At 47.9% G+C, this 26,722-nt stretch overlaps 1 protein-coding gene across 1 annotated transcript in view; it reads left to right on the plus strand.

The window, feature by feature from the left end:
• Window positions 1–26,722, plus strand: part of HYDIN (HYDIN axonemal central pair apparatus protein) — a 123,993-nt gene that overhangs the window by 56,458 nt on the left and 40,813 nt on the right. Inside the window, exons 17-26 of the mRNA XM_069868809.1 lie at window positions 350–502; window positions 5,557–5,795; window positions 8,084–8,333; window positions 9,685–9,828; window positions 11,572–11,715; window positions 12,546–12,859; window positions 23,181–23,331; window positions 25,123–25,239; window positions 25,514–25,723; window positions 26,568–26,705. Coding sequence (XP_069724910.1) covers window positions 350–502; window positions 5,557–5,795; window positions 8,084–8,333; window positions 9,685–9,828; window positions 11,572–11,715; window positions 12,546–12,859; window positions 23,181–23,331; window positions 25,123–25,239; window positions 25,514–25,723; window positions 26,568–26,705 — 1,860 coding nt within the window. The remainder of the gene's footprint in view (window positions 1–349; window positions 503–5,556; window positions 5,796–8,083; window positions 8,334–9,684; window positions 9,829–11,571; window positions 11,716–12,545; window positions 12,860–23,180; window positions 23,332–25,122; window positions 25,240–25,513; window positions 25,724–26,567; window positions 26,706–26,722) is intronic.

Raw genomic sequence — 26,722 nt, forward strand, 5'->3', positions numbered from 1 at the left:
GGGCTGTGCAGTCAAGGAGGGTAGTTTGGGGCAAAAGAGAGCAGTAAAAGGGGTGGGAGCAGGCACAGGGTAGAGGAAGGAGAGCTAATGTGTGGAGGAGCTGTGAATAAGCAAGAATAGCAAATGGTTTCTTTATCTGTTGATAATGGGAGCTTGTGGCTTTCAGATGGAATCACTCTGGATCCCACACTTGCTCTGGACCTTCTGTTTCAGTCTCGCAACACTGAAAACTTCAAACCACTGTAACTATCCCTTGGTCTAGGACTACCTATAGAGCTGTCCAATCTTTTTAAACTTTTCTTTTCTTTTTTTTTTTTTTTTGGTCTTTTCTACCTGCTTCCTGGAACAGGAAATCCATTTAGTAAGCATTGGTGAAGGACCAGTTGTCTACGTCCATCCAAATAAGATAAATTTTGGCAGTATCCAAGTTCTGCAAGATGCTTCCCAAACTCTCCACCTCTCCAATCAGACTGTTGCTGCTGCATCCTTTCAGGCAGAGATGGTAAGTATCTGTGTTTTCCCGACAAAAATGACTGATCTATAACAGCCTGGACTCCCAGGGCAACTTTCTTTGGCTCCACAGTTGAAAATCTGCTTTCCATCTCTGCAGAGATCAGGCCACCTCAGACAGGTGGTACTGGTGTATAAATGATGGGTGTTACATGCTTGTACAGGACACTGACCCACAGAGCTGCTTAGGTACCACTGTTCCACTGTAAAGCCTTTCTTCCTCCCCTGGACAACTTAAAAGTATAGCCAGGGGGGTTTGCAGGGATATATCTACCTCTCCATGGCATCAGGACCCTAATGTATGGGATTGGGCGATAAATCCTATCCTGCTTCACTGCAATGTCTTCAAATATTTTGGCTAATCAATAAATAGACCAATAATGTGAGGTGTTCCAGGGATAATTTCTTTCCATGCAGTAAAGATGGGCTCTGCTCTGTAGCTCCCCCGCACTGACTCCTCAGAGCTGAGTTACCCCATGGTGAGCAGCTCAGCTTCTCCGAGAGCTGCTGATGTCATGGAGATGTTCAAGGAGGCAAATCCTAAGAACCTGCTCAATCAGCTGTTTCAACAAGGACTCTTCAACATGGTGATGCTGAGCCCGTCTGATGGTGCTGTGGCAGGCAAGATGTGCTCAGGCTAATTCCTTGTGCTCAGCAGCTGCCTGCTTTGGTGCTGGTTTGCTGCTTCAGTTGAAGTTTTGCCCCTTGCTGCTGCCTTGGGCTGCCTGGCAATTTATTGATGGGAAGAAAAGAGGGCTGAATAATTTTGGAGATAAAATTTGAGATGCAGTCAGCTGTCAGGGTGAACTGTACATGTCCATCTGAGGGCAGAGCTGGCTGTAGCTGTCCCTTAGACTAACTCATGGGTGACTTGGGCATCCCTCATTCTCTTGTGACCCTGAATCCAAGTCTTAGGTTCTCAAAGATGCCCAAACTGCTGGTTTGATTTCCAGCTTGGAGATTGCTGCAGGACAGGGAGCTGTGATTTCCCTGTCTCCTGTATATAGCTAACCTTGAAACTGTGGCTGTTTGCAGTTAGGCTCAGAGATCATGGTCCCCACTTGAAAGAAAGAGCTGTTGATTGACATTTTCATGACAGCATTGGATCAGCAAAGTTACAGCACGCTGACTGGCAGCTCAACAAACTGGGTGAGATTCAATTAAGAGGCAGCAACAGAGCAAATAAAATGCTGATGTCTTGTTAAAATAGGAAAATGTGATGGAGAAGGCCATGCTGCTGCCTTGGTGGTATCGTTAACCATCACATGCAAATTGCTGTTCTGTCAGGTCAAGCTTTCTTCCTGCTTTACAGGAGAAGAGACCATGAGCCAAGCAAGCAGAGGTACGTTTTTTTGTGGATAACTTCACTTTGGGACAGTGATTTAAGGAATGACCTGGGGTACCCCTTCTGCACAGACTTCCCTGTATCCCTCTTCTCTTCGAGTTCAGTCTATTCTGTGAGTTTCCAGGAGCAACAGTGAGCATCTCTGCTCCAAGAAAAAAATAAAACCCCTCCAAAGGTGTTACTGCAATGGGGCTTTTTTTTGGTTTGAGGAGTGTAGGCACTTCACACCCTTGACCTCTGTTGGCTTATCCCTGCTTGCCAGGTTGTCTGCAGATCTGTGACCCTTGGGACTAGCGCATCATTCTGTGCTCATTCACTGAAGCCCATGTCTGTCTGATGTACTTTTCCTTGTCAGGTTGCTTTCCCAGTGGCTAGGCAGCCCTGTTCGAGTATTCTCTGGATCCAGCAAGGGGAGAGTTTGCCTTGTTTGTGGGTAGAAAAGTTTGGAGGGGTCAACATGAAGGAGCTGTTGCAACTTAGCTAGGGGGCTGATGCAACCTACTGGAAAAGCTGTCTCTTTCTCTTCCTCGCTGCCACTAACATCTATTCCCGTTTCCCTAAGTGTCTGATTTTTGCCACATTGACTAGTGTAAAAGATTTGTATTGATTAATGGAAGTTTTTGCTCTCTGTACAGAAAGGCAGAGAGGAAAAGTGTCTTTTTCCCCATAATTTCCTACTAGTTCTTTGCCACTCTGTCTTCTCAGGGATCTTCTATTCAGCTACTAAGAATGACATCTCTCAGCATCATGAAAGGCAGCTGTGTATCATGCCTGTGTGATCAGGAAAGCAAAGACAGGGCTAGAGTGTAATTTCTACTAACAGCAGCAGCTTTCTTTTGTCTGTATAACCACGGTGCTGGGTCTGTTGTGCTCTACTTCAGGGAGGCAAAAGGTGGTTTCCTGGTGCTTTGTAATGAGGACGAGAGAGAAAATCTTTCCTTGGGATTTCCTCTTCTTAGGACAGTCCTAATTTGGGATTCTGTGCCTTTTGTATCTTACATGAGTTCATGCCCTTTCAAAATTGCTTTATTTTAGTAATCGAAGGAATTGTTAATCTGCTTGTCTTGGGAAACTAAACTTGTATCGTGCTGCACCAGCTGGAATAAAGAAGGGTAGAAGTCTTCAAGACAATTGTGTTCCTACAAGTAAGAGTGACTCAGCAGAGAGCTTTTCCCAAAGGAAAAGCACAAGTTTGGTTATTAAATGTTGTGCTTGGCATCAGCTGGCCAAGCCCTGCTTGTGTCCTCTCTGGTGAACCCCGATGTGCAGAGCAGTGGCACTGGGAGTGCATAATGGAAGTCTGTCCTGGGAGAAGCTAATGATCTCAGTGCTGAACTTCTCAATTAAGTGATTGATCTCCACCTTTGCCTACCATTCAAGGACTGATGTCCAATAGCACAAGCTCCTACAGGGATAAAACCAACTGCTGTTTTTGTTTATCCAGTGCATGCAGCTATTGTGTCATTTTCTAGAGCATTCAAGGGTAAGCAAGGAGGAAGGATGTTATCAGAGGTTAGAAGTTGGTCTTCAAAGAAGTTCCAAGAAATTCTTTGTCCCTAGGACACAGCCTGGATCAGTGTAGGCAGAAGCGGACCTAGAAACCTGAGTGAATCTGGCCTGGCAGAGGAGCTTGGCCTGGCAGGTCTCCTGTTCAGTGACGTGCTGTGCTGCCCCTTGGACCCACACCAAATGCTAACTGAAGGAATGAGGACATGATGCAAATCATGTTCCTCTGGAGTGGGCTGTTGGCCTGCAGGGCATGGTCAGTCTGTGCGGGGTCACCCTGGGAAATTGAAAGTCTGGCTCCATCCAGATAGTCCATCATGACTCCTCAGTAATAGTTTCTTGGGTACAATGTACTGCTTGGCTTGTTGCCAAGCCTTGATAAATGAGTTTTGTCAGATAGCAGACTTGCAGATTCACCTCTGGAGCAGAGCTACCTCGTCTCCTTTTCAAAGTGTGTCAGCACAATCAGAGGAAGAGTTGTACATTAATGTCAATGAAAACCTAATGCCCACTGGCTTGGTGTGAATGTGTTGGCTGGGTGGCCCTTAGCTGGTGGTAGCACAGTGGGTGCCTCTGGGGCTTGTGATCAGCAATGCACGTAAGCAGGGACAGCAGAGGAAGCCTGGTGAGATCCTGTGTGGTCAGTGAGGCCCCCCCCGTTGTTTACTCAGTGCCAGCTACCTTCTTCCATCCCGTTCTCATCTTACTTTTTTAAGACTTTCTTTTGCAGCTCTAGAGGAGAAATAAAAAGGAGTAAAGTTTATTAGTCTTGCCAGTACCTGGAATAATTTTGATGCCTTTGGCATGCTCCATCATGGGATGCAGACATGCAAACCTGGCTTGTTCTCCATGCAAGATGCAGTCAGCCTAAGGAGTTATTGTAGCTGGGGCACCCACACGCTGCTGGGACCTTCAATGCTCAGCAAGTTCTTGCTTCCCTGCCCTCTGACTTGTCTTATCCACACCTTTAGCAGAGGTCATTTTGGGTGGTTATTTAAAATGCTTCACATGACTTAGAGGTGCTCTTCTCTATGGGCTAGCTAGTGTACTGTTAGAACTCAGTGCTGCCAGCTTGATGGATCGAAATTTGAGCTAATATCACCTGGATGAAGCACTTGCTTGGATCTTGTCAGACCTCCAAACACATTGCTGCTTTCTATTAAAAAAAAAAAAAGTGGAGGGGAACTCTCTTCTCTTACAATATTGTGGTGTTTTGGGTGGGTAGTGCCTGTCATCTCAAGCACAGCACTGAACTGTGCTTCACGTACCACCAACACTGTGATGGACACTTGGGAGCGGTATCTCTACATCCCGATACATTTTCATAGAATCACAGAATCACTAGGTTGGAAAAGACCCACGGGATCATCGAGTCCAACCATTTTGTGCTGGTCAGGGAGCATTGCATGCATTTCTCACACTGCTGCAAGCTTGCACTCTGTGAATGTGGTTTTGGATCCGCTGGGGGTCCAGCACCCTTGTTGTCATATCCATAGAAGGAGCTCCATGAGAAACCCAAAGAAAAGAGTGCTTGATAAGCCCAGGCTGTGCCCACAGAGCTTGCAGTTTTCTTTCTGCTTATTGCTTCATTCCCGTGCTGTAGACATTTATAGCTGGATTTAGCAAAGCAGATGGGAAGTGAATCCCCTCACTGCAGCTGCTGGTCAGTGGGAGCAGAGCGCTTCAGTCCTCCAGGGGCTGTTGAGAAGCGCTGCCCAGCTCTTGGGAAAGAGGGCATTGGTGTGAGCTTTCAATCAACCAGTTTTGTAGAGTCGTTCTTCAGGTGCTCAGCAATATCTCCCAGCCGTGCAGCTGCTGTGGTGGGAGTTGAGTAGTCCAGGCTTCCTCTGGCCTTTATGCAAACCCGGCCACTGTTGGGAGGAAGCCAGGAGAGGTAAAGCAGCTTCTCTTGGTATTTGCTCCAGAAGAGAGACTGGAAGGGGGAATAGCCTGCTTCTGAGGACAAGCATCCCTTGGGTTGGGCAAAACAGAGTTAATGAAGTAAGTTTGTTACAAGTAAAATACAGGTTGTATGAGCTCCCACATAGCTGCTGTTTCCAGGGACAGTAGCTTAGATTTAGGGAAATTAAGACTTTGTATTTTACCTTTGTATCTTTAGTCCTTCTCTTTCCTGCCGCCCACAATTGATAAGGGTTCATGGTTTCTGTCATAAGTTTGTTTGCCTTGTCTTACAGGCTGGCAAATGCTCATGCTGGAGGATTGAACCAAGCAGAGGAGTGATCCCCCCTGAGACTGAGGTGTCCGTGACTGTCACAGCAAACTTGGATGATGCTGAGAAATTCAAGGATAAGGTGAAGGTGTTCATAGAGAACAGCAGTACCTGTGTCATCCCTGTCCAAGCTGTTGGCATCGGCACCACAATTGTCACTGACAAACCCATTGCTCCAGAACTCACCTTGGGGCCCCGCTTCAGGTAGAGTATGTCTCAGCTCCCACTTCTGTGGGCTCAGCAGGGAGGAGTTTTGCTGTAGTCCTCCAGGCTGGTTCTTCAGCACTCAAACTCCTGGCTGTTTCATGCAAGCTGCAGGAATTCCTTTAGAAACACTTTGTGGCTATGTGAAAAGTTGTTAGATATCCTCAAAAGGCACTGAAGTGGGAATCGGTTGCTCAGTTTTCTCTCAATTGCCCTTAGTTATAATAGATTTATTTCTTCACTTTTTTCCTCCAAATCTTTGTTACAGTAGGTCCTGGAAAAATCAGGACTTCGGCTGGAAGATGCTATATTAGGAGAATAAACGTTTCCCTTTGCAGTAGCATTGCTTGCTTTTTTTCAGTCACTATGGAGTGTCATCTCACAACAGCAGCAGACCTTGGTGGGAGCTTGTTAGCAATTCCTTGACTAAATTAATGGTTCTATGCTATTACCCCTCTGCCCAGGAGTCCTGGGGGAGCAGCAGAATTTGTCTTTGCCCTGTGCTATCCATCACCTCGCTTGTCTTCCCTTGCTCCCTTGCCAGGCTGCTGTTTATTAGATGTACTCACCCTGCCCTCTTTTCTCTCACTTGCTTCCCTTGCCGTCTCCTCCATCAACGCCACAGCGGCAGCCTGAGGCATGAGCAGCAAGGGTGGCTGCATGACCAGCTCTCCAAGAGAGTGGAGAAGTCTCTAGAGGTTGGGAGGCATAAATTGAGTGCTAATTCAAAGGGCTTAGCTCAAGGAGAGGAATCGCTGATCTTAATGCATGTCTGAAACCATAGCATGTTCTTAGAAATAAGCCATTTCAAAGTGCTGTTTGCCTTGTGTTGGACACCTCTTGGGACAAGAATAATGGTATTTTTAAGGTGGCTGTTCCTTTCTCTGGATGCAAAGAGGGTCCACGGTGCTCCGAGTTGTAGATTTTCTTGATAGAAAAGGTAGGTTATTCCTACCTTAAACTTTTAGGATAGATTTTACGGGCTTAAATATGCACCCACCAGCCATCTGCCTAAGCAGGGATCTTTCAGGGACATTGGTGCTTGTCCAGTGTGCCCTGTACTCTGTACAGCTGCAAATTGGCTGCAAAACAGAGGTGACAGCATCAATGTGATTCATGTCATCATCCTCTACCCATCTTTGCTGCAGGCTTAGTTTGGAGTTGTTGCCATTGCTGTTGGCTTCAGAGCTGCCACCAAGTGAGCTGAGATGGTAGCCAGGTAATGTCTCAGACCCAGGTAACTGCTCCAGCTAAACCTGCATCTTCCCAGAGCTTCTCTAAGCTTTCATCTGTTGCTGTCCACAGTGTAAACCATTCCATACTACACTTGCATCGGTTGTTTTTAACAGTCTGTTTCAAAGACTAGTTTGTTCTACACTGTCCCTTCTCTGTTTGTATTTAGGTGCTTATGGCACACATGCATTTGTAAGCCACGTAGTCTGTCCCTTTCAAAAAGACAATAACTGTTCCAGGAACAATTCATTTCCTGATCATGGTCAGATTTCTAGAGGGTAAAACAATGATTCCACACGAGCTAGCAGTTAGTGTTTCTTGACATGAAGGAATCAAATTTTATTGAATATTAATTTTGTTTTATGTCTAGCACTAGCTGTTCATCTCTTGTTGTCCCTTCGTTGCCTCCGCAGCTAGACCTGTTCTTGCTGCTGTGGGTTTTTTTGGTGGAAACTTCTGTTGATCCTGAGTTCTTGCAGTGCATTTGCCTTTCTAACCCACAAACCAGCTGCAGCCTGGTCCCAAGGGATGAGGGGGATGACATGGGTGCCAGAGTGGGGGGTCCACCAGCAAGGCAAGTGGTGCCCAGATCACAAGATTAGCCTCTATAGCCTGCAGCTCCCAAACAGCATCTTCAGTGGAAGGCAGCTGAGGCAGCAGCGCCCAAGGAGAAGGTGAAATGACAGCAAACCCGTTCCTCTGTCTGCTTGCAGCCAGGACAGGCCAGCTTGGTGCCTGATGCAGAGACACCTGCAGGGAGCACCTAGAAAAATCTCTTGAGTACTCAGCACCAAAGGCTGGTGATGCCCTATCTGCAGAGACTGAGATGTTCTTCACTAAGCTTTTCCTTGCTGTTCACAAACAAAACAGCTGCTGGATGGTGATAAGCCCAGGGGCAACCAAGGTCTGTCTCTGAGGCTTTGAGCTAGGCCGGCCTTTTTGGACATAGCTTTACTGTTGTGTGCAGTCAGATAACGCCGTTGGAGTGCTGAAGCTGGATAACCACTGAGAAATAGCAGCTCCCATGACATATTCCATCCCTGCTTCTCTTCTAGCTTGGTGCCCTTCTGTTACCGCTTCAAGGTAATGAACAAAGGACGACGCACTCATTTGCTCTATTGGATGATGAAAGATGTTTTCACACTTAGTCAGCATCATCATCTCCCTGCCCTGAGTAACCCTAAGGGCAAAGATTCCTCCCAGAGGAATCCCTGCCCCGTGTTTAAGCTTCGACCACTGAGGATGGAGCTGATGCCGGGCAGGAGTATGGAGATGGTGCTGGAAGGCTTCTCCAGTACTCCACAGGTAAGGCCCCCACAAGGGCTGAGCCTTCCCCATCAGATCACTTCCACTGCGACTTTTTCTGCAGCTCCTTGACGTTTGCCTTAGAAGATAAGCAAATGCTTTCGAGAAACTGGTTTTACGCCACAAGTTACCACGGCAGCATGAGTTGCTTTCCTTGCTGGCCACCATCAGTTGCTAAGGCATTTTTGTGTTTCTATAGCTACCACAAACCAAACTTGCTGATACCAAAATACAGGCTGAAGGAAGCATTGCTACTTCAGGGGCAGACAGCAGGTTACGAGGTGTCATGAGCCGAGGCAGAAAAGAAAGGCAGAGATAATAAGTTACACTTAAACTAGGAGCACAGGCAGAAAGTGAATTAAAAATAGCAAGGTAATATATCTGGGGGAAGCAGCAAGTGAAACAAAATGCTTGTGAAGGGAGGGACTGTCTGGGAGCAGCATTATTTTTCCTATGTAGAAAAACACGGGGAGAGGGCTTGTCTAGCACCAAGTCTTAGAGGAGAAAAACGAGCACAGTGTGTCAGCTATAATGATCAGAGTGACGTTCTCCATGTGGGAAACTGTTCCCAGGGATCATTATAATCGACAGCTTGACTTTTATCAATATTTCCATAACAGCTCATCCCAGTCTCTCAGTCTGCCCCAGTGTTCCAAGGGCAGACGGATCTTGCAGCACCCTTCGATGGCAGCTCGGAGGGGGAGAATTCCGTAGGGTCATTGGGTGTTCTCTCTGGACCTTTCTTGCCAGGGGAAATCTGCCTCTGCGGAGAAGTTGCCAGCTAACCCTGCTGTGCATTCTCTGGCTGTGGGACAACTGGGCACAGATATTTAAGCAAATGTGAAATGTCTCTCCATGAGCTCATTTCTTTTAAAACCAGCTCTTGTAGGGCACAGTACAGTCTATGAATGAGCAATCCCCTCTTTACCGGAAGGCAGGCTAGCTATTTAGGGATTTCCCATGTATTCTTTCCACTAAGCTTTCAAGGGACGGTTTGCAGGCATTGGCCCTTCAATCAACTCTGTCCCTTAATAGTTACATTCATTTTTCTATCGGTTCCTACAACTTTTTGTAAGCATTATATTAGCAACCTAGTGTATTGAAACATTAATCATTTAGGGCAGTAATTATTTTAGCTGTAGACAGCATATGACTCACAAGTGCTTTTTGTGCACACTCTCCATTTTTTGTGGATGTTGGGGTGTAGCAGTATAGGCGTTGGAGTGCAGAATAAATAGGATGCAGCCTAAAAAGAAAGGAGGCTGTTGAGGAGACTGATGACTGTAACTTTATGGTAGTAATACCTGTTGAAGGTTGATGGCCAGGATCCTATTGCATGGTTTTTATCCAGGTGGTGAAGGAGCGGCTGCAGTGTCACGCCGTCGTGGGGGGCAAGGCAGAGAAGGCACAGATAATGCAAGTGGATGTCACGTGTGAGTTTATTGCTCCCATTCTGCAAGTGTCCTCCAGAGAAATCATTTTCCGCACGGAGATGGTAAGTCTCTGGTTTGAATCCTGGCATTTAGTAGTATGGCTGATGACTGGAAGCCTGGGGGGGAGTGTGTGCTTGCACTCAAAAGTAGTAGTTAAACAACTTCTGCAAGTCCATGGGGCTTTAGCAATTGATGTGAGTGTGACAAAGCTTCTGCAATTAACACTGAGGTCGTTGTTTCACTCCTCTGGGGTTGGGAAGAGTCTCACCAGGTATCCTCTGCCTTTCTTGATGTGGAGACAGAATTGAATCGCTGAGCCAAGAGCACGTGATGGAGATGTGTGGGACCCACCAGACCAGTGTGGGCTTTGCACAGCCACCTTGTGTGCTGGGACTGCAGGTGCGAGAGCAGATCACTGCAGCTGAGCGATGCTAAATCACCTCCTGAGGTGCTTTGTACAGTAAGGGGGACATTTTTAGAGATGGGACTGTGTTTTTAATTTTACCTAAGGAAAACTGAGATTACAGCTGCTCTGCCAAGGGGAATCATGGACACTTCTAGAGAGGCACCAGTTTCTGGACTCAATATACTAAGGGAGGTTTTCCAGGATGCTCCAAGGCACAATGAAGTCTGAACATTGATCTTGTAGGGAAGCTGAAAATGTCTTTTAGCTCTTGATTCCTGTCAACTCTTCAGGCTGATAAGGAAAACCTGTAATCTTATATCTCTCTTTGCCTTCTCTGCTGTTAATATGGATGCTGGCTTTTTATGTTTCCCCAAGCCTCACCTTCTTGAAAGGACCTGCAGGTGGTCTTCAGCTGCAGTGATAACACCAATGCAAAGCAGAGGCCCTTTAGTCTCTGGATCCTGACTCCTGCATCATCTTTCCCTCTCCCACAAGGTGTCTGAAAAAGTGAAGATATTTCATTATTTAGTTTGTGTTTTCAGCTCTCTTCTCCCGTTCCCAGACATCCAGAGAAGCACAAAATCCTGTGAGCAGGGAGTTCAGATTTAATTAAAAGCTTTTCAGCTATCCCTGATGTCTGCCTGAGGTCTGCTTGATGCTGTGTGCTCCGATTTATCTAGTGCTACAACACTGCAGCTGTTTGATATCAATACGTGCAGAACTAGTTTCCCAAACACCCTCTGGTTTACATAAACCATGCAGGAAGCCCCGAGCAGTGCATAAACAGGAATAAATGGCTTAGGCTGAGCTTAGCTTTGAGGCTAGACACCTTGTCAGCCCAGCAGGGGCTGCAGGAGTCATATTGCAGTTGTGCTGTCAAGGTTCCTAACTGACTGTATGTCATGTAAAAGTTCAAAGCTAACCTTAGGCTATTGCAGGCTCTCCACTACAGGCTAAATGCTACTTGCTTTTCTTCTTGGACTAGTCTCGCTGCTTTTTATGAGGCTACTAGAGCAAATAAAGTGGTAGGAAATTTCTGTATGGGAGTGAAAAACATCTTGTGCCATTCTGCCCAAGAGAGGATACAAAACTGGAGATGGATGATCTGGCTTCACTTTCTGGTTTTGACGTTGCTCAAGTAGGTGCCTCCTCTCAGTGTCCTAGTCCCTCAGCTGTGTGTGAGACTGTTTCCTTGTTCCTCCAGGGGATGCTGCAGTTTCTAAATATGAAAAAACATCTGATACACTTAAGAGAAAAATCTTCTAGAAGGGTACAAACTAATAAAAACACAAAATGAAGATGGATGCACTTTGGGGGTTGCAAAATTTGAAATGCATCAGAAAGGGAAGGATGTTCCTGGCCACTTCAGGTTGTTTTCTCTTGTCTTCCGTTTCTGTAGCAACCCAGTGATGTCCTCGCTCCTCAGTACAAGCCTCTTTCTTTAAAAAATGCCTCCTCCCTGCCACTAAGCATTGTGCTGGCCTTAGAGCAACCCTTCTTAATCTGTGATGTGGACCGGCAGCCCCTTGGGGCAGATGTTCAGGTGAGCAACTGAGGAGCTTCCTGCTGGTGCGTTTTGAACAGGGGATGAGTGTAGTGGTGCATTTCTGTTGGGAGAAGTTTATTCTTTAAAGTCAGCAGTAGACTGGCCTGAACCAAATCAGATTTGAAGCAAGCTGCTGTAGGAAACAAAGTATTATCTAAATTCAGGAAGTACTTCTTGGCTTTAAGACATGAAGAGAACGAAGCACGCAATCGGGTCTGAGCAAGCCGTGTAGTAAAGGTGTCTCTTGGAGGCCATCCCAGCACTCCAACAGCCATCCTCAGGTAACCACAAGAGCTGCTTGCTTTCTTTGAGGGCAGCTTTGCCCTCATGAAGGCTGAGGAGCCTGGCACCTCTCCCACTGGAACTGGAAAGTGTTTGTGTACTCTACTAAACACGTGTTGCTTTAGGCACGGCCACCACTTCTGTCCCATGATGGTGACTGGCCCCTGCGAGGGCAAGGGTGCGATGTTGTTGCTCTTGGGTTGAGTGTAAGGATAAAGGAGTTCCTCTAGAGTTAGGGCAAAGGGCCCCGTCTTGCTGGAGTGCTTATTTGATAATGTATTTAGCATACAGCTTTTGTGAGTGCAGAATTCGGTGGAGCAAGATTTACTTCCCTCTCGTGTTGATGCAGAGCACAGAGATGCAAGCCAGAGATAGTCTCAGACAAGAATGTTGTGATGCTTGCAGTCAGGCACACACTGAGAAGAAAATGAAGGATGAACCGAGAGGCTGACGCGGGGGTCTGACTTTGAACATATGCACATTTTATGCCATCAGACCTTGAGACTCGATCACACTGGTGGTTAATACTCTTCATCTCCTTGCAGCCTGTGAAGCTGGAGATGGGGGAGGAACTTCTTCTCTACATCAGATTTAACGCTGCTTATGAAGAGGATTTGAATATACGAGTAGTAGACAAGACTCTGAAGATACGGTTTCTTGAGCACCCTCATGAGGAGCAGGTCAGCGTTCGGGGAGAGGTCTACTTTCCGAATCTCCATATCCAGACCACGGCCCTGGACTTCGGCTGCATCTTGAATGACACTGAAGATGTGCGTTATGTCGAGATGACTAACTGCAGTCCGCTGCTTGTGCGGTACCACTGGTTCCTCCTGAAAGACAGCCAGGCAAGCCAGATAAGGTATGTGCACCTTTTCCTTCTCCTTGAAGCTTTTCTTCCTGATGTCCCATTTGTACTTTGCAAAGGTCAAGGCTGTTTGCCTGGGATCTGACAAATGGTTTTCAACTTTCCCTTGTGGAAAGAACACCTACTGGCTGTAATCAGGGTAGATGCTCAGGGGATGGGTAATCTCCACCAATTTGATGCTGGGAAGCCAAGCTCAGCTGTAAGGTAGTACCAACCCCTTTTTGTGCAGCCCATAACCTAGAATCCTGCTTTACCTCTGGAGCAGTGAAGCTATACTTAGGCGCTTGGACAAGCAGATTATATATAATGTGACTTCTTTTCCTTGCCTGCCAACCCTGTTCGTGTTCACCTCAGACTAAGAGCCTACACAGGCGCTGCCACCAGAATGATGTGCTGCTGTCCCACTCTCTTGCTATTGTTTTGCTGTAGCCTCAGTACTGGTTCCTCTGGGAAGGAAAGCCAGTGTGGAAAGCTGCTTTCTCAGACCTTTGTGACCTTAGGCAAGCTTGGTGAAGTGAGTTTTCATCTGTGAAACTGCATGCCACATTCATGAAATAGATATTAGCGTTCTACAGCAGAACAGCAGGTTCTGCTGCGGCTTCGAATAGAACTGTAGATGTTGATAGGGGGACTTGTCTGAATGTCCCTGGGGAACAGGGCCACCCAGCACTGGTCTGTGGTTTCCAAGCCCAAATGCAATCTTGCAGTAACGCTGGAGCACATCTATGAACACATTTTTAGTAGTGACTCCCTCTGTGGCCTCTCTGCATGGTACAAAAGTCTGGTCTGGGCAGTTTTAATTACAGAGCAAATGATTTTTCCATAATGCCCTAGGAATCTGAGCAAAGTTAACCATCCTGCCTTGAAGTGCCACTGTTACATATAATAGAGATTGTCAATAAACGGTTTTGTTTAGAGAACTGGGACCTGGCTCAGGAGGTGACCTATGCGGAACTGGAAATTACCTATGAGTTGGGGGAGAAGACTTAGTCACTGGGGTAGCCGATCAGCTGGGTCGTACTGAGTAAAAAGTCTTTAGTGTGGGCCATTTTTGATGGACATTGCCTTCAGAACAGACTCTAAAATGCAGAAGAAAGTCTGCAAAAGCAGAGGAAGGTGAGCAAGGAGTGGGGAGCAGGGCTGTAAGCTCTTTTTGGAGGCCTGTGTCATCTCCTGGTAGATTAGGGTTTAACTATAAGTTAAAGGGAAAATTTAGTTTCAATGATGGAACAACATATATATTTTGTAATAACAGAGAAATAAGCACATTATAGTGAAGCCTGCGTGGAATTCAATTCCTCTGGGGCCATGCGTTGGCCAGTTGCCTGTTCACTCTTATTTTTTCAGAACCACTTTAAGTTTTTGGAAATCGGAATGCTGAATCGGTTTTCAGGTTTTAATGACCCTGTTTCACTTAAATCAGCTTTTCTGGACCTGAGCCTGCAGGTGCTCATGCTGAGTCACCCAGCTCTGCTGCCTCAGTAGCAGCTGAGGGTCCCAAGCACCTGGCGGTTCAGCAGTCTCTGCTCCGAAGGGTTTGGTGTAGCTCCTTTGCTGGCTCGTTAGCTCTGTGAGTGTTACAATGGCTCCTTTTTCGGCTTTGCATGTTAATTAAGCAGTAACATATTCTCTCTGGGCCCCTCAGCAGGCACCATGTGATCCTCTGTGGCAGGACTGGAAATGAAGATGGTCTCCAAGCTATTAACGCCTCACATTGCTCATTCAGAGCCTGGCAGAAGGTCAGCATGTCAGATATTATTTCTGGTCCACATTAAGCACTCTCAGTATTCTAAATTATCAGATCGAACTAACTCAGTCTGACACTGAGGGAATCAAACATCAGGTCTCATGGAGGTGAGATCAATAGAATTTAACCATCCATGCATCTAGCCTTGCTGGAGCTTGTCATCAGAGACTCCCAGCAGCGACTGGACACGCATTTATTTTGGCTAGAGAAAAAAAATGTTATTTCTTTACCTGGACAAGACTGTGTACTTAGTTTTGGGGTTTTTTATTGTTCAATCCATTCTTTTCCTCCTTAATCTTTAGTCACTGCTGCTGGTTTTTGCAGAGCAATCATGTAAGCAACATGGTCCAACCGTTGCTGTGTGATTGGACGTACCCAACTCAGGCCAACCTGCGCCCATTTCCTGACACAGCTGAGCCATAAGTCTCATGGTTACTCCTCTTCTAGACCTGTGTGGTTAAAGACAGGCTGAGAGTAGTCTGTCCTCACCCCTTGGACCTTTGGTAGCTCAAGGCTGAATCAAGCCTGTGCACCAAAGTGTTTTCTGTGGTGTGGGAGGGGATCCCCAGCAATAAGAATACTTCAAGAACACTTTAAAGATTCCTTCCTCCAGGACTGGTTTGTCCTCCTTTCCAAGGGCAGAATACAGCTCCTCAGCTTTGTTTGGGATTCCCATCAAAAGGAAGATATAAAATCCAAAGGATATACAAGGATTTTCTTAGAGACCTATGACTAAGGCTGCCAAAAGCTCATCCCCAAACTTAGCTGTTCTCTAGAGTTTTCATCTAATATTAAGGATCTATGCATAGTCATTTACTTTGAGCATTGCTGTCCCTTTGTCCCTTTCATGTGAGACACGTTCCCTCCTTGGGATAGAACCCACATGTCAAAACCCTTCCCTGCACTGATCTGATATCTCTGGAGAGTGGGAACTTCTTGGCTACAAATCCAGCATAATGAATTGCAAGTAGATTCCCTGGGGAAAGGGTTTGTTGAGTTAAACATGTAGAAAATGACTCTTTCCTTTCCATCCAGGATTTTCTCTGCCAATTCATTTTGAACAAACTAGGAGCCTTTCTCTTCAAGTGGGTCTTCCTATAGCATTAATAATCTTTTGCCTCTGTCCTCTCTCCTTGTGTCGCCTGGCAGGCTCCACGACAGGGACCCTGAGAGCCAGATCCCAATTCTGTGTTATATTTGATGGGGTTTTGCTTTGTTGTTTTTATAACAAGGAAGAAATGGAAAATGCAGACAGTGAAAAAACAGTGGAAGGAAGAAATCTGACAGCAGTGCTCAGTCAGCCACTGTAGGGGAGAGATAGCAATGTTAGCAGCAAGACTATACATCAAAAACACATACATTTGCTGTGTTCCTGATGCTGGGGAATCTCAGCTGAGTGATAGCAGAGCATACCCCCATCTCACCCTGCAGTGTTATCAGCTCCTTGGGACAGTATGTTGTGAGCTTTTGTAGCTCCATGGGTGCTGTTATTCTTGCTTAAATCCCATGGGTAGATGTGGTATAGTGATGCATCATAGAATAGTTTGATTTGGAAGGGACCTTAAGGATCATGCAGTTCCAACTCCACTGCCATGGGCAGGGACATCCCACGAGATCAAGTTGCTCAAAGCCCCATCCAGCCTGGTCTTGAACGCCTTCAGGAAAGGGGCATCCATGACTTCTCTGACAAACCTGGGCCAGTGCCTCAGCACTCTCATTGTGAAGAGTTTCTTCCTAATATCTAATTCAAATCTCCTGTCTTTCAGCTTAAAACTGTACCCTCTCATCCTACTCCTGCACAACCTGATAGAAGGGTCCCTCCCCAGCTTTTTAAGTATTGGAAGACTACTATAAGGTCTACCCAGAGCCTTCTCTTCTTTAGACTAAACAAGCCCAATTTGCTCAGTCTCTCCTCATATGAGAGGTGCTCCAGCCCTCAGGTCGTCTTTGTGACTTCTGGACTCGCTCTAACAGATCCACGTCCTTCCTGTCCTGAGGGCTCCAGATTTGAACACAGGGCTTGAATGAGGTCTCACAAGACCAGAGTAGAGGGGGAGAATCGCCTCCCTTGCCCAGCTGGTCGTGCTGCTTTTGATGCAGCCCAGGATATGGTTGGCACATTGCCATTTCAAAAGGATGAAGGTTGAAGGGTGATGATTTCCCATTTGCAGCATGTCTGTAAGCTTCTCTTCTCCACCTTCAGCCCGGTGACTCTCACGGTGCACCTTCCACTCCTGTGCCTTCCAGTACAACTCTTCTAAGTTTTCCCAGCTCCTTTGATGGGAAGCTGCAAGTTTGAGACAGCTTCTGCTGCCCCAGGGCATCTCACCAGCCATTACGCTAGTGGACACCTGGAAGACATTTATCTACCTGTGCCAACAGGGCTTGGAGCCCAGAATGGCTGCATGGGAATCACCTTGGCCATTATACTTGGATTTTGTGAGGCTAAGCCTTTGCACAAGGGTGACAGACCCCAAGAGCTTTTGTTTGCCTTGGTGGTCTGGGGAGCAGTCCCAGGGTCTTGAAGGAGTGGACTGAGGGCCGGAGAGACAAAGGAGAAAGCTTGGGTGAAAACCACTGCAGGTCCCAGGCGAGGTGCTGCCAGGCAGCTGACTCTCTCCTTGGCTTTGTCCTGTGCTGTTCGGTTGGATGGGGGTTGCCTTCTAGTTTTGTAGCTGGCCAGCAAACACTGGCAGGACAGGGATGACTTCTTGCCCTGCCAGTGATGTTCAGCCAGCAAACCTGGGGAGCAGCAGGCTTGTCTTTGCTTTCTGAACATCTTCATTACCCAAGGTACACAGTAGGAACGCGAGGTACATTTGCAGTGCAAACTGCATCCTTCTCCCTGTAAATGGCATTATGCCTGTGCTGCCTGGGCGGCTTGTGCTTTATTCCCTCTGGGCTGCTGCTCAAGGCCTGTCTCTGCAAAGCTTTACTGTTTCATAAACAAAATACTGATTTTTTTTTTTTTTTAAATTATGTTTGTTAAGGTTTGTGGGAACAGCTTGCTGTTGTAGCCTGGATGAGGCAGAGTGAGAGCCTTGATTCGGTAGCTGCTGCTGTCGCTTGTACTTCATCTCTCTGGCAGAGCAGTGAGGAGGGAAGCTGTCAGATGGAATCAGGGTGGCAGGATAGGCTATTTACTCCTGTTTGTATGCTGACCTGCTGTCACTGCACGTAGCAATGATGAGTAAGGTGACATAACTTTACGGATCTCATTTCTCTTAATTTTGCTAGCTGTTTCTCACCTTTCACTCTTCTCCTGCTTCCTCCCAGCTTTTCCTCAAACAGCTTTCCTTAAGAGAAAATCCTTTTGAACTCACTGGCATCACTCTGCCCAAGAGTGTCATCTCTAGTATTGCTGAGGTCTTTGCTGGTGCATCCCTGTCTTCACAGGACAGCTGAGAAATCTTGAAATTCTTAGGATTAGGGGCTCAAGCTAGATTTGAATCCATGTGTCACATCGTCATGTGTTTCTGGGTATAAATCTGCACTGGGGATTTTTATGCTGATTCTAGTCCAAGGTGCTTCCTAATGTGGAGGTGTTGGAGAGGCCAGTGCTTCTGTTGGTCCTGTATTCAGCCCTGAGCCGGCTGCTGCTGAGACAGGGAGTCACAGCAAAAACCTTTCCAAAGAACGAGAATTTTGTTCTGTGTGAAGCCGGAATCTCACAAGGGTGAAGCTGATGCTCATCCTTCTGTACAGCCACTCTCTTTTCTCACTTGGGTGAGTTTCAGATCCCTTCCTGCTTAATGTCTGGTTTGAGGCAGACCAGGAGTGTACCAGCCAGGGGAGGCAGCTTCCCAAGACATCACACCATGTCTTTTTCAGAAGGGGTGAGATTCACCCAGCATGTACCAATGCTGCATCCCTTCTGCGTCACAGAGGATGCAGGAGATTGTCCCAGAGTGGAGCAAAAGCAATGCCTGCTGTTTCTCTAAAAGCCACGTGGCCAAAGCCAGTATTTTAGTTCTCCAGTGGTTTCTTTGCTAGTGATGCTTATGGGGCACCTCATGCAAGAGCTCTGCCTGCCTTCCCTGAGATACCAACTCTGCTGGGAGGGGAGCGCTGCCACCAGCTCCACGTGCCCTAGGTGAGGAGGTGCCTTGCGTTGCAATAGACTCTTAAATGACCTGTAAAAAACCCAAACCATCCCCTCCGTTTGTCCCAACACTTAAACCATAGTTTTAAGAGCTGCCGTTACTGCTGCCCTTGGAGCTGCACAGGAGCATTGATTCATAGAATACCTCCAGTTGGAAGGGACCTATAAGGATCATCAGGTCCAACTCCCAGCTCCTCGCAGGACTGTCTAAAACTAAATCATATGACTAATGGCACGGTCCAGATGCTTGAATTCTGATAGACGCTGTGCTACTCGCAGAAGTGGGTGGGTTGTTTTTGCCAACTCGGAGAATGTGTAGCAGCTGGGTTACCAGAGAATGGACCCTTGTGTTCAAACAGCCCAGATGGGGAGGACTTTGGGTGGTAGACATAGCATAATAAGTCTCCATCCTCTGACTCGGAGAGGGAGACAGCCAGAGGCAAAGGGGGAAAACCTTTAGATCTCTACAGCACAGATTTAATGGGGCTCTGTCGACAGTTCACTGAGATGCCCGCCCCAGAGTTAGTGCTGTTGGAAGGTGCGATAGGGATTGGTTTATTCCCCACTGTCTGCTTCATGTAGCAGAAGGAGGCAGGAGTCTAGGGGGTAGCTCAGGCACCCCATGGGTGCTTCTGGGCCAGCCGGAGTGCCATGTGTTTTTGAGAGGGCCTAATTCAATGCTACCTTTTCAGCTGCCCTGCCCTTGGGAGAGTCACAGAATCACCAGGTTAGAAGAGACCCACCGGATCATCGAGTCCAACCATTCCTATCAAACACTAAACCATGTCCCTCAGCGCCTCGTCCACCCGTCCCTTAAACCCCTCCAGGGAAGGTGACTCAACCCCCTCCCTGGGCAGCCTCTGCCAGTGCCCAATGACCCTTTCTGTGAAGAATTTTTTCCTAATGTTCAGCCTGACCCTCCCCTGGCGGAGCTTGAGGCCATTCCCTCTCGTCCTGTCCCCTGTCACTTGGGAGAAGAGTCCAGTCATCTTCCTCCTCCACAGGAAACCTTTCCAACTGTGAACTTGCTTCCTTTTTGGTGGTATCTGTCCTCTTTTCCTCACCCACTTGCCTTTATCACCCCACACTTGTCCTCAGCCGTCCCTGGTGTCACTTGGACCAGACCAATTCTGTCTGCTTATCCTTCACGCTGTCCCCAGGAGCTCGGTGGGGCCGTCAGGCTGTAAGCCTGTTCCTGGGAGCGTATCTGCCTTGCCCTTGGTAAAGCAGGGGGCATTTACGTTGTACTGTGTGAGTTCAGCAGTGATGTTAAACCAGCCTTTTACACAGGGCAGAAGCCACGCACAGCCTTCAACCTGTGATGTCTGCTGGTGTGAAAAGCCCTGCTCGTTCTAGACAGGATGGATGGTGATGCTGGCGTACTTAATGGAGTGGAGCTTCAGAGTCTGATTTATTTTGGGATGTGACCCTAGAAAGTTTTCTTTTGATTTGTTTGTTCTGCACTTGTTATCGTGGCTGCTTTCCCCGCAGTGACCCTCTGCAGTCCTGCTGGGGGGGCTCGCTGGGCTGTGGAATCGCTGCCTGCCTGGGATGTGCTAGGCAGGCTGTGTCGGAGCGGGCCAGTGGAGACACCTTCTGGGCTTCAGCAGAAGTGGTCGAGATGAGCAGGGATATCACCTTCTAGGTGAGGATATTGGGGACATGCTCCATCATTTCATCTCCCTCCTCTTCCTTGCACTGCTTCTGGCACTGTATGGGGACATAGAATCATAGAATAACCAGGTTGGAAGAGACCCACCGGATCATCGAGTCCAACCATTCCTATCAAACACTAACCCACGCCCCTTAGCACCTTGTCCACCCGTCCCTTAAACACCTCCAGGGAAGGTGAATCAACCACCTCCCTGGGCAGCCTGTTCCAGTGCCCAATGACCCTTTCTGTGAAGAATTTTTTCCTAATGTCCAGCCTAAACCTCCCCTGGTGGAGCTTGAGGCCATTCCCTCTTGTCCTGTCCCCTGTCACTTGGGAGAAGAGGCCAGCACCCTCCTCTCCACAACCTCCTTTCAGGTAGTTGTAGAGAGCAATGAGGTCTCCCCTCAGCCTCCTCTTCTCCAGGCTAAACACCCCCAGCTCTCTCAGCCGTTCCTCATCAGGCCTGTTCTCCAGCCCCCTCACCAGCTTCGTTGCTCTTCTCTGGACTCGTTCCAGAGCCTCAACATCCTTCTTGTGGTGAGGGGCCCAGAACTGAACATGGGATTCGAAGCTAGGTGGCAGGCAGAGAGGCTGGCAGCTGTGCTGGGAGCTTGTCCTCGTGGTTTGGTTTTCTTGCAGTGCACCTTCAAACCACTGTGCCCTAGAGGTTGCTTGCCAAGGGTTGCAAACTTTGCAAGAAGGCACCCAGAGCACAGGGGTGCCTCGTCAGAGCCCAGGTACTTGCTGGTCCTCGTCCCTAAGGATGCCTCAGCTCAGGCTTGAGCTGGTCTTTGGCTCCCTGGAGGGTGAAGCTGGCCTGCCAAGCCCACCCAGCCGGGTCCCTATGATTACAGGCTGTGTCCTGTTCTTCCCTTTCACAGACTTGTTGAGATCCAGCTTTGGTCTCCTGCAGCCTATACCCTAAGGAGAAGATAAATCAAGAATATTTCTCTTCCTATGGCTGAGAACCTTCTGCCTCTCTGTCCAATGGATCCAGGACCATGCTCTTAGGGAGGCAGTCTCAGCACTGTTAAAACTCTTAAATTTAATGTGAAAGGGCAGTTGCTTCAGCATGAGTCCCTTGATGCCGGTAGGGGCTCTGGGGAGTTTGGGCAGTGCTGTTGCTTTTGGGGTGATGATCCTGATGGTGGCTCTCACAGCCTGAGCTGGCAGGGTCACATCATGCCATGTGAATCTTCACGTGTGGTTTGCAGAAGCAGTGTGAATTCCAGCTCCTCTATTTCGGGAGGCGGGTGTGGGAAGCAGTGGGAAGCTGTGTCCCTAGCAGGCTCAGAAACCAGGAGACAGACTGAGATATTTTTTCCTAAAGTCTCGGAGATTGGGGATGGTGGGTGACACAAGGTTGTCCTGGCTCTAGCAGGAAGGACTCTCTCTGTCCTGGTGCCAATCCACCTGTGCTCCCATTAAATCCCCACTGTTCAATCTTGAATGCTTTTTGTCTCATCTGAGAGATGAGGTTGAATGAAACAAAACCAAGGTGGGTAACACTTGCTTTCAGCCCCTTCAGCTTGAGCATCTTGTTATCTTCTGCTTCCATCTCCTTTTCTAAGACAACCCCCTTTCCTTCAGTTCCAGCAGGATTTCTTGTGCAGGGGGCTGCTTTCTATTGACACCTTGGGTTCCTCACTCTTTTCCTTTTCATGTTTCACTTGTTATTTGTTTTGACTTTCTCCCACTGGAAAAAGTCCCTCGCTGTGCTTTGTGATTCTTGGCAGCAGGGCTTGCTAATCACATCTCCCAGCAGTAAGTCCCAGAGGGCTTCTGCTTTAGAGTGAAAAATATTGTTGCTGTCTAGGCACTGCCATCCTGTGAAGTTGCCTCAAACCATTCTATAAAAGTAAAGTTAATTTATTAAATGATTATGGATTTTCCATCTCGGGGGCTTACCTCTCCTCAGGAGTTGTTATTAATCCACAGTATTTATCACAAGCGGCTCTAAGAACGATGGTTTCACTTACTTGCTACGATGGATTGCAGCTCACAGCTTTTGGACGGCCACCGTGGTGACAGCCAGACCTTTGTGTGACTGGTGCTGGAGGGCTTTGAGGAGCTCTTGTGGGTACCCCTACACTGCAAACACCTCCCTTGTCTCCAGGGAAAGATGGTGTTCAGCTGCAAGTTTCCCAGAAACTCTAATTGCGAGTCACTGACTGGAGTTGCTAAATGTGTCTGTGCTGCTGGTGGCCTTGGGTGTGTGAGGGTGTCCCATGCTGGGCTGTGGGTTTCATTGTGGCTCCTGCCTGATTGCTCTTAGAGAAAGCACCAACATCACCGCTTGCTTGTACTGACCTACAGCTGTGGGTAATTGTCAGGAGAAATATTCAGGATAAATATCTAGCACAGCTGCAAAATTTCTGTCTCTGGCCCTCTGGGTGGGGAAGGCACGGTCCATAGAGGTGGGTGCTTTCAGGAGGGCATGGGTGGGTCTGTACTGGCTCATTGCTGTCTAGATCTGTCCCTTACATCTCCATCTTACCTTTTTGCATAGTTTGTGTCTCTTTTTCCTTTACTGCTGTGCTTCTTAACTCTCCACAAAGGTGCTCACCTCTGAGCTCTTCTATTTCTCCTTGCAACCAGTTGCTAGCATCGCTGCTATAGCAGCATCATTCCCTGGGTAGCAGCCCCAAGCATTGATCTTCTCCATCCTGGTTTTGGAGCTACTGGGTCAGACCCCCTACTAAGCTCACACCATCAGTGCCCACCCAGGGGCTGCACCCTGCTGAGGAGCTGCTTGTGCAGGCTTCTCTTTCTCTCACTGCAGGTCCATAATCAAAATTGTGTTTTCTTCCAGGTTCAGCCCTCTAGTGCCTAAACTTTTCAGCAAACCCCAACCACCAAAGGAGAAGAAAGCCCGGTCAGAGAACTCAGCATGTGCAGAGAGCAGCTCCAGGAATGGGGGTGCGGAGGAGCCATCAGATACAGATGGGTCCCTGAAAGCAAAGGTAGATTTTCTTCTACGCCTACCAGCAGCTTGCCACTGAAAAGCCAGGCTCGTACCAACCTCCCTCTTTGCTGCCCTGTGCCCTGAGAGCAGGCTTGGCTGTAAGGCTAGCAGCTGGACACGGGGCTTCTACAGGGGAGAAGTAGGATAGCTTAGGTTGGGTTTGGGATTTCTTTGGTTTCTTTTTTACAACGTCAAATGACGTTTTTATCTGCGTTGTGATGTGAAGGCTTCCAGTGTCCTTTCTGTATCGAGCTGTACCAAGTATTGATCGCCATGTATCACCTTCTCAACCCTGGCTAGAACCACCCATTTCTACTCTTCTGCTTTCCCTGGAGACCCAGTACTGCAGTGATGGCAAGAGAACGGGACTCCTAAAACAAGGCTTTGCCAACAAAGTTGCCTATTGATCTGCTGACCTTTCTAGCAAATCTTGCTGCCTTGGAGCTTGACCTTGGTGCTTGTGGGAGCTGGCACTTTGTTCTGAGGGACAGAGGCTGCTTCTGGGGCAATAAAAAAGGGTGTAAGAGAGCATGAGAGGTTCTGAAGGTACCAGCAGTGGCACTGAGTTCAAGAAAAAGGGTTGCACCTGCTCACATCCAAATATCAGCTGTTTTAATGTTACAACTCTGCACATATTTTCTGAATGAGGAAAATTGACACCCTGTAGATGTAAAGAATAGTGTGGCTGAATGTTTTTTATAGAAGCACGAAATCATCTTTATTTCCTGTTTTGTTGTCATGTATGCACAAATAAACCAGGGAAATACAAGTGGTTGTGGCTAAGCAGGATCCAAAATTGCTTCAAAGCATACATCTGGGTTGCAATTTCATCTTCATCTTGTGTCACTGTGTCAAGGAGATACCTGTATAACCTCCCTGGGCAGGTGGGAGACTGTAGGCCTAGAAAAGGTGTGGTTAGCATCTCCAGGAATATGTGCTTGGCAAAGCTTTGCTGAGTTTGAAGATGTGAGGATGAACACTCTCACCTCCCTAGTGCTTTATCTTTTCTCCTGGGGAGATGGTAGCCTCTGATTAGGTGTGAAGGTGTCCCATTAATGTTCCTGCAGGTTCTTCAAGAGTCAAAGGCACAGCACAAAGCACTTCCTCACTTTATTGAAGAAGCCAGTATTCTTCAACTTCAAGAGCGTCACAAAGCCCTTCTTTATAAATAGGAGTTTGTAGTGTAGGGATGAGTTTCCTTTTGAAAGATGACATCTCTGAGGTTAAACGTGCTCTCAGCTGTTGCAAGACAGAGAAACAGCTGCCTTCGTAATGCCCTGGCAGAGATCCTCAGTGCTTTTGCACTGATGAGTGCACGAGATGAAACCTAAGCACCATCTGAAATAGGGTACTTGTGCCAAGCGCGTTTTAAGTCCTTATTTTCCTGGTTTTAATACGTTTCCCTTGCAGCTGTGTTCCAATTTTTGTCATGAAGAACCTAACTTGTCCAGGCATCAGGTTCCTAGCGTGTTCCTTGGGCAGGAGTGAGTGACGCTAGGCTGGCAGAAGAGTGCAAAATGCCCTTGAGGTCTCTGCCAGGAGTGAGTGCTGGGTGCACCGAAATAGATGGTGCAAGCTTGCTTATAGGAAGTGCAGATGGAGCCCCTGTCTCATCTGTGGTTGGGCTTGGACCCACGCTTAGCTGATGTCGTGAATATACTCCTGCTTGATTTGCACCCTGGTCCCATCTCAGCTCCTCCTGCCTTGATGAGGTGATAGAGCCTGCAGCTAAGTGGTCTTACCCAGACCAGCCAGCTGCTTCCTGCAGGACATGATCCTTGTTTTCCAGGCACTACTATCCACTGCTGTGGAGCTGAAAGGTGCTGTGGAGACTCGGAACCTGGTGAGGATCAAGAAGGGGATGCAGTTCACGGAGGCAAAGACCCTCACCTTGGGAGTGGAGGATGTAAGTGGAAAACTGTTGTGCTTAGTTTCCAGTGTGGCCAGCAGTTATGTAGCCCCTGCTCCCACCAGTGGCCCCTGGTGCCTCTCCCAGAGCAGCTTTGCCCCCCTCACAAGTGTCCCACAGTGCTGATGAAGCACCTGGTCATGAGAGGGGATGTATGGGACATGTCATAGGACAAACCAAGGATGTTACCTGGGCACCAACTATTGAGGGCATTATTCATCTACATTGGTTTTGATGCTTAACATCTCAATCTCTCCTCTCTTACCTCCAGGTTTTCAACATTCTGCCGCTGTATGGTGTGCTGCAGCCAGGGAAGAGCCAGCAGGTCATGTTCACCTTCTTTGGCCACGCAAACATCATTGCCCGTGTCGTGGCACTGTGCAGGGTGGAGGGAGGTCCAACCTACGAGGTTGCACTAAGTGGGGAGGCTTCACTTATAAACTACCTCCTAGACATCACGGAGATCGACTATGGGCTGCAGGTACTGTGCACGTGTCTTGGCAGTGGTCCTTGAAATGATCACCAGTGGGTTGCTGCCCACCTAGATCTAGGGCTCTCTCCTCTCTCCAGCCTCTTTGTTGGCTGTATGCCACGGAAACACAACCTTTGAGTGGTACATCCTGCATCTAGGCTGTTTTTTTAATCGCCATCTCCACCCACCTCAAAGTTGGGAATTCCTCCTCTACCAGCTAACCCTGCCACCTGGGATAGGCAGGATCCCGGTGGTCATCTCCAGAGGAGCGTGTCCCCAAGATATCCATCCACTGATCTGCTCCTAAAGTCTAAGGAGATGCTCTTTTTCAATTATTTTGATTAATCAACAAAATAATACAGGGAGAAAGTTAAATTGGTCTTCCCATTTGCTGTGGCTGGAGAGAACATCCCAGACTAATCCATACTTTACTTCGTTTTAGTTAAAAACCCTACAGGTGCTTCTGGCTGCTGGCCCTATGTGCATTCCACTCTCTCTCCTTTTGCTCTCACTGCAAGCTCTGCAAATACTTGAAAGTGCCTTTTCTTCTGCTTGGGCCTTGATGCTGCCTCCTTTGTTTCAGCAAGCTGTTAGATGACACCTTAAAGTGCACAGGATTTGTATCCTCCTGGGATTCTTTATTCCTGATCTTTTTGGGGTTGGTATTACCCCACTGCTTGCTGCACAAATATCTCTCCCTATGCAGGGCGAAGAGGTGCCCTGTGCCCCTATCCCCTCAGCCTGTGTTTCTCCCCTGTGTTGCGCTCATCTGTTCTCACCCCAATCAAAGCTGAAGGAGATTCCCAGTATCAGACCTGTGTCTGTAATTCCCACTCCTCTGTGCTCTATTCAGCCGTTTAACGAAGTTGCCGAAGCAGAGGTCACCCTGTGGAACAGTGGGAAGGTGGGATTCACGTACGCGGTGTTGGGCCCCAGCACGGGCACCGCGGACTGCCCGCAGCCCGGCGTGCCCCTGGTCCTGCCCAGCATGGTGAGTACAGAGGTAGC

This window comes from Phaenicophaeus curvirostris, chromosome 14, assembly GCF_032191515.1.
Source record: "Phaenicophaeus curvirostris isolate KB17595 chromosome 14, BPBGC_Pcur_1.0, whole genome shotgun sequence".
In the NCBI taxonomy this organism is placed as follows: domain Eukaryota; kingdom Metazoa; phylum Chordata; class Aves; order Cuculiformes; family Cuculidae; genus Phaenicophaeus; species Phaenicophaeus curvirostris.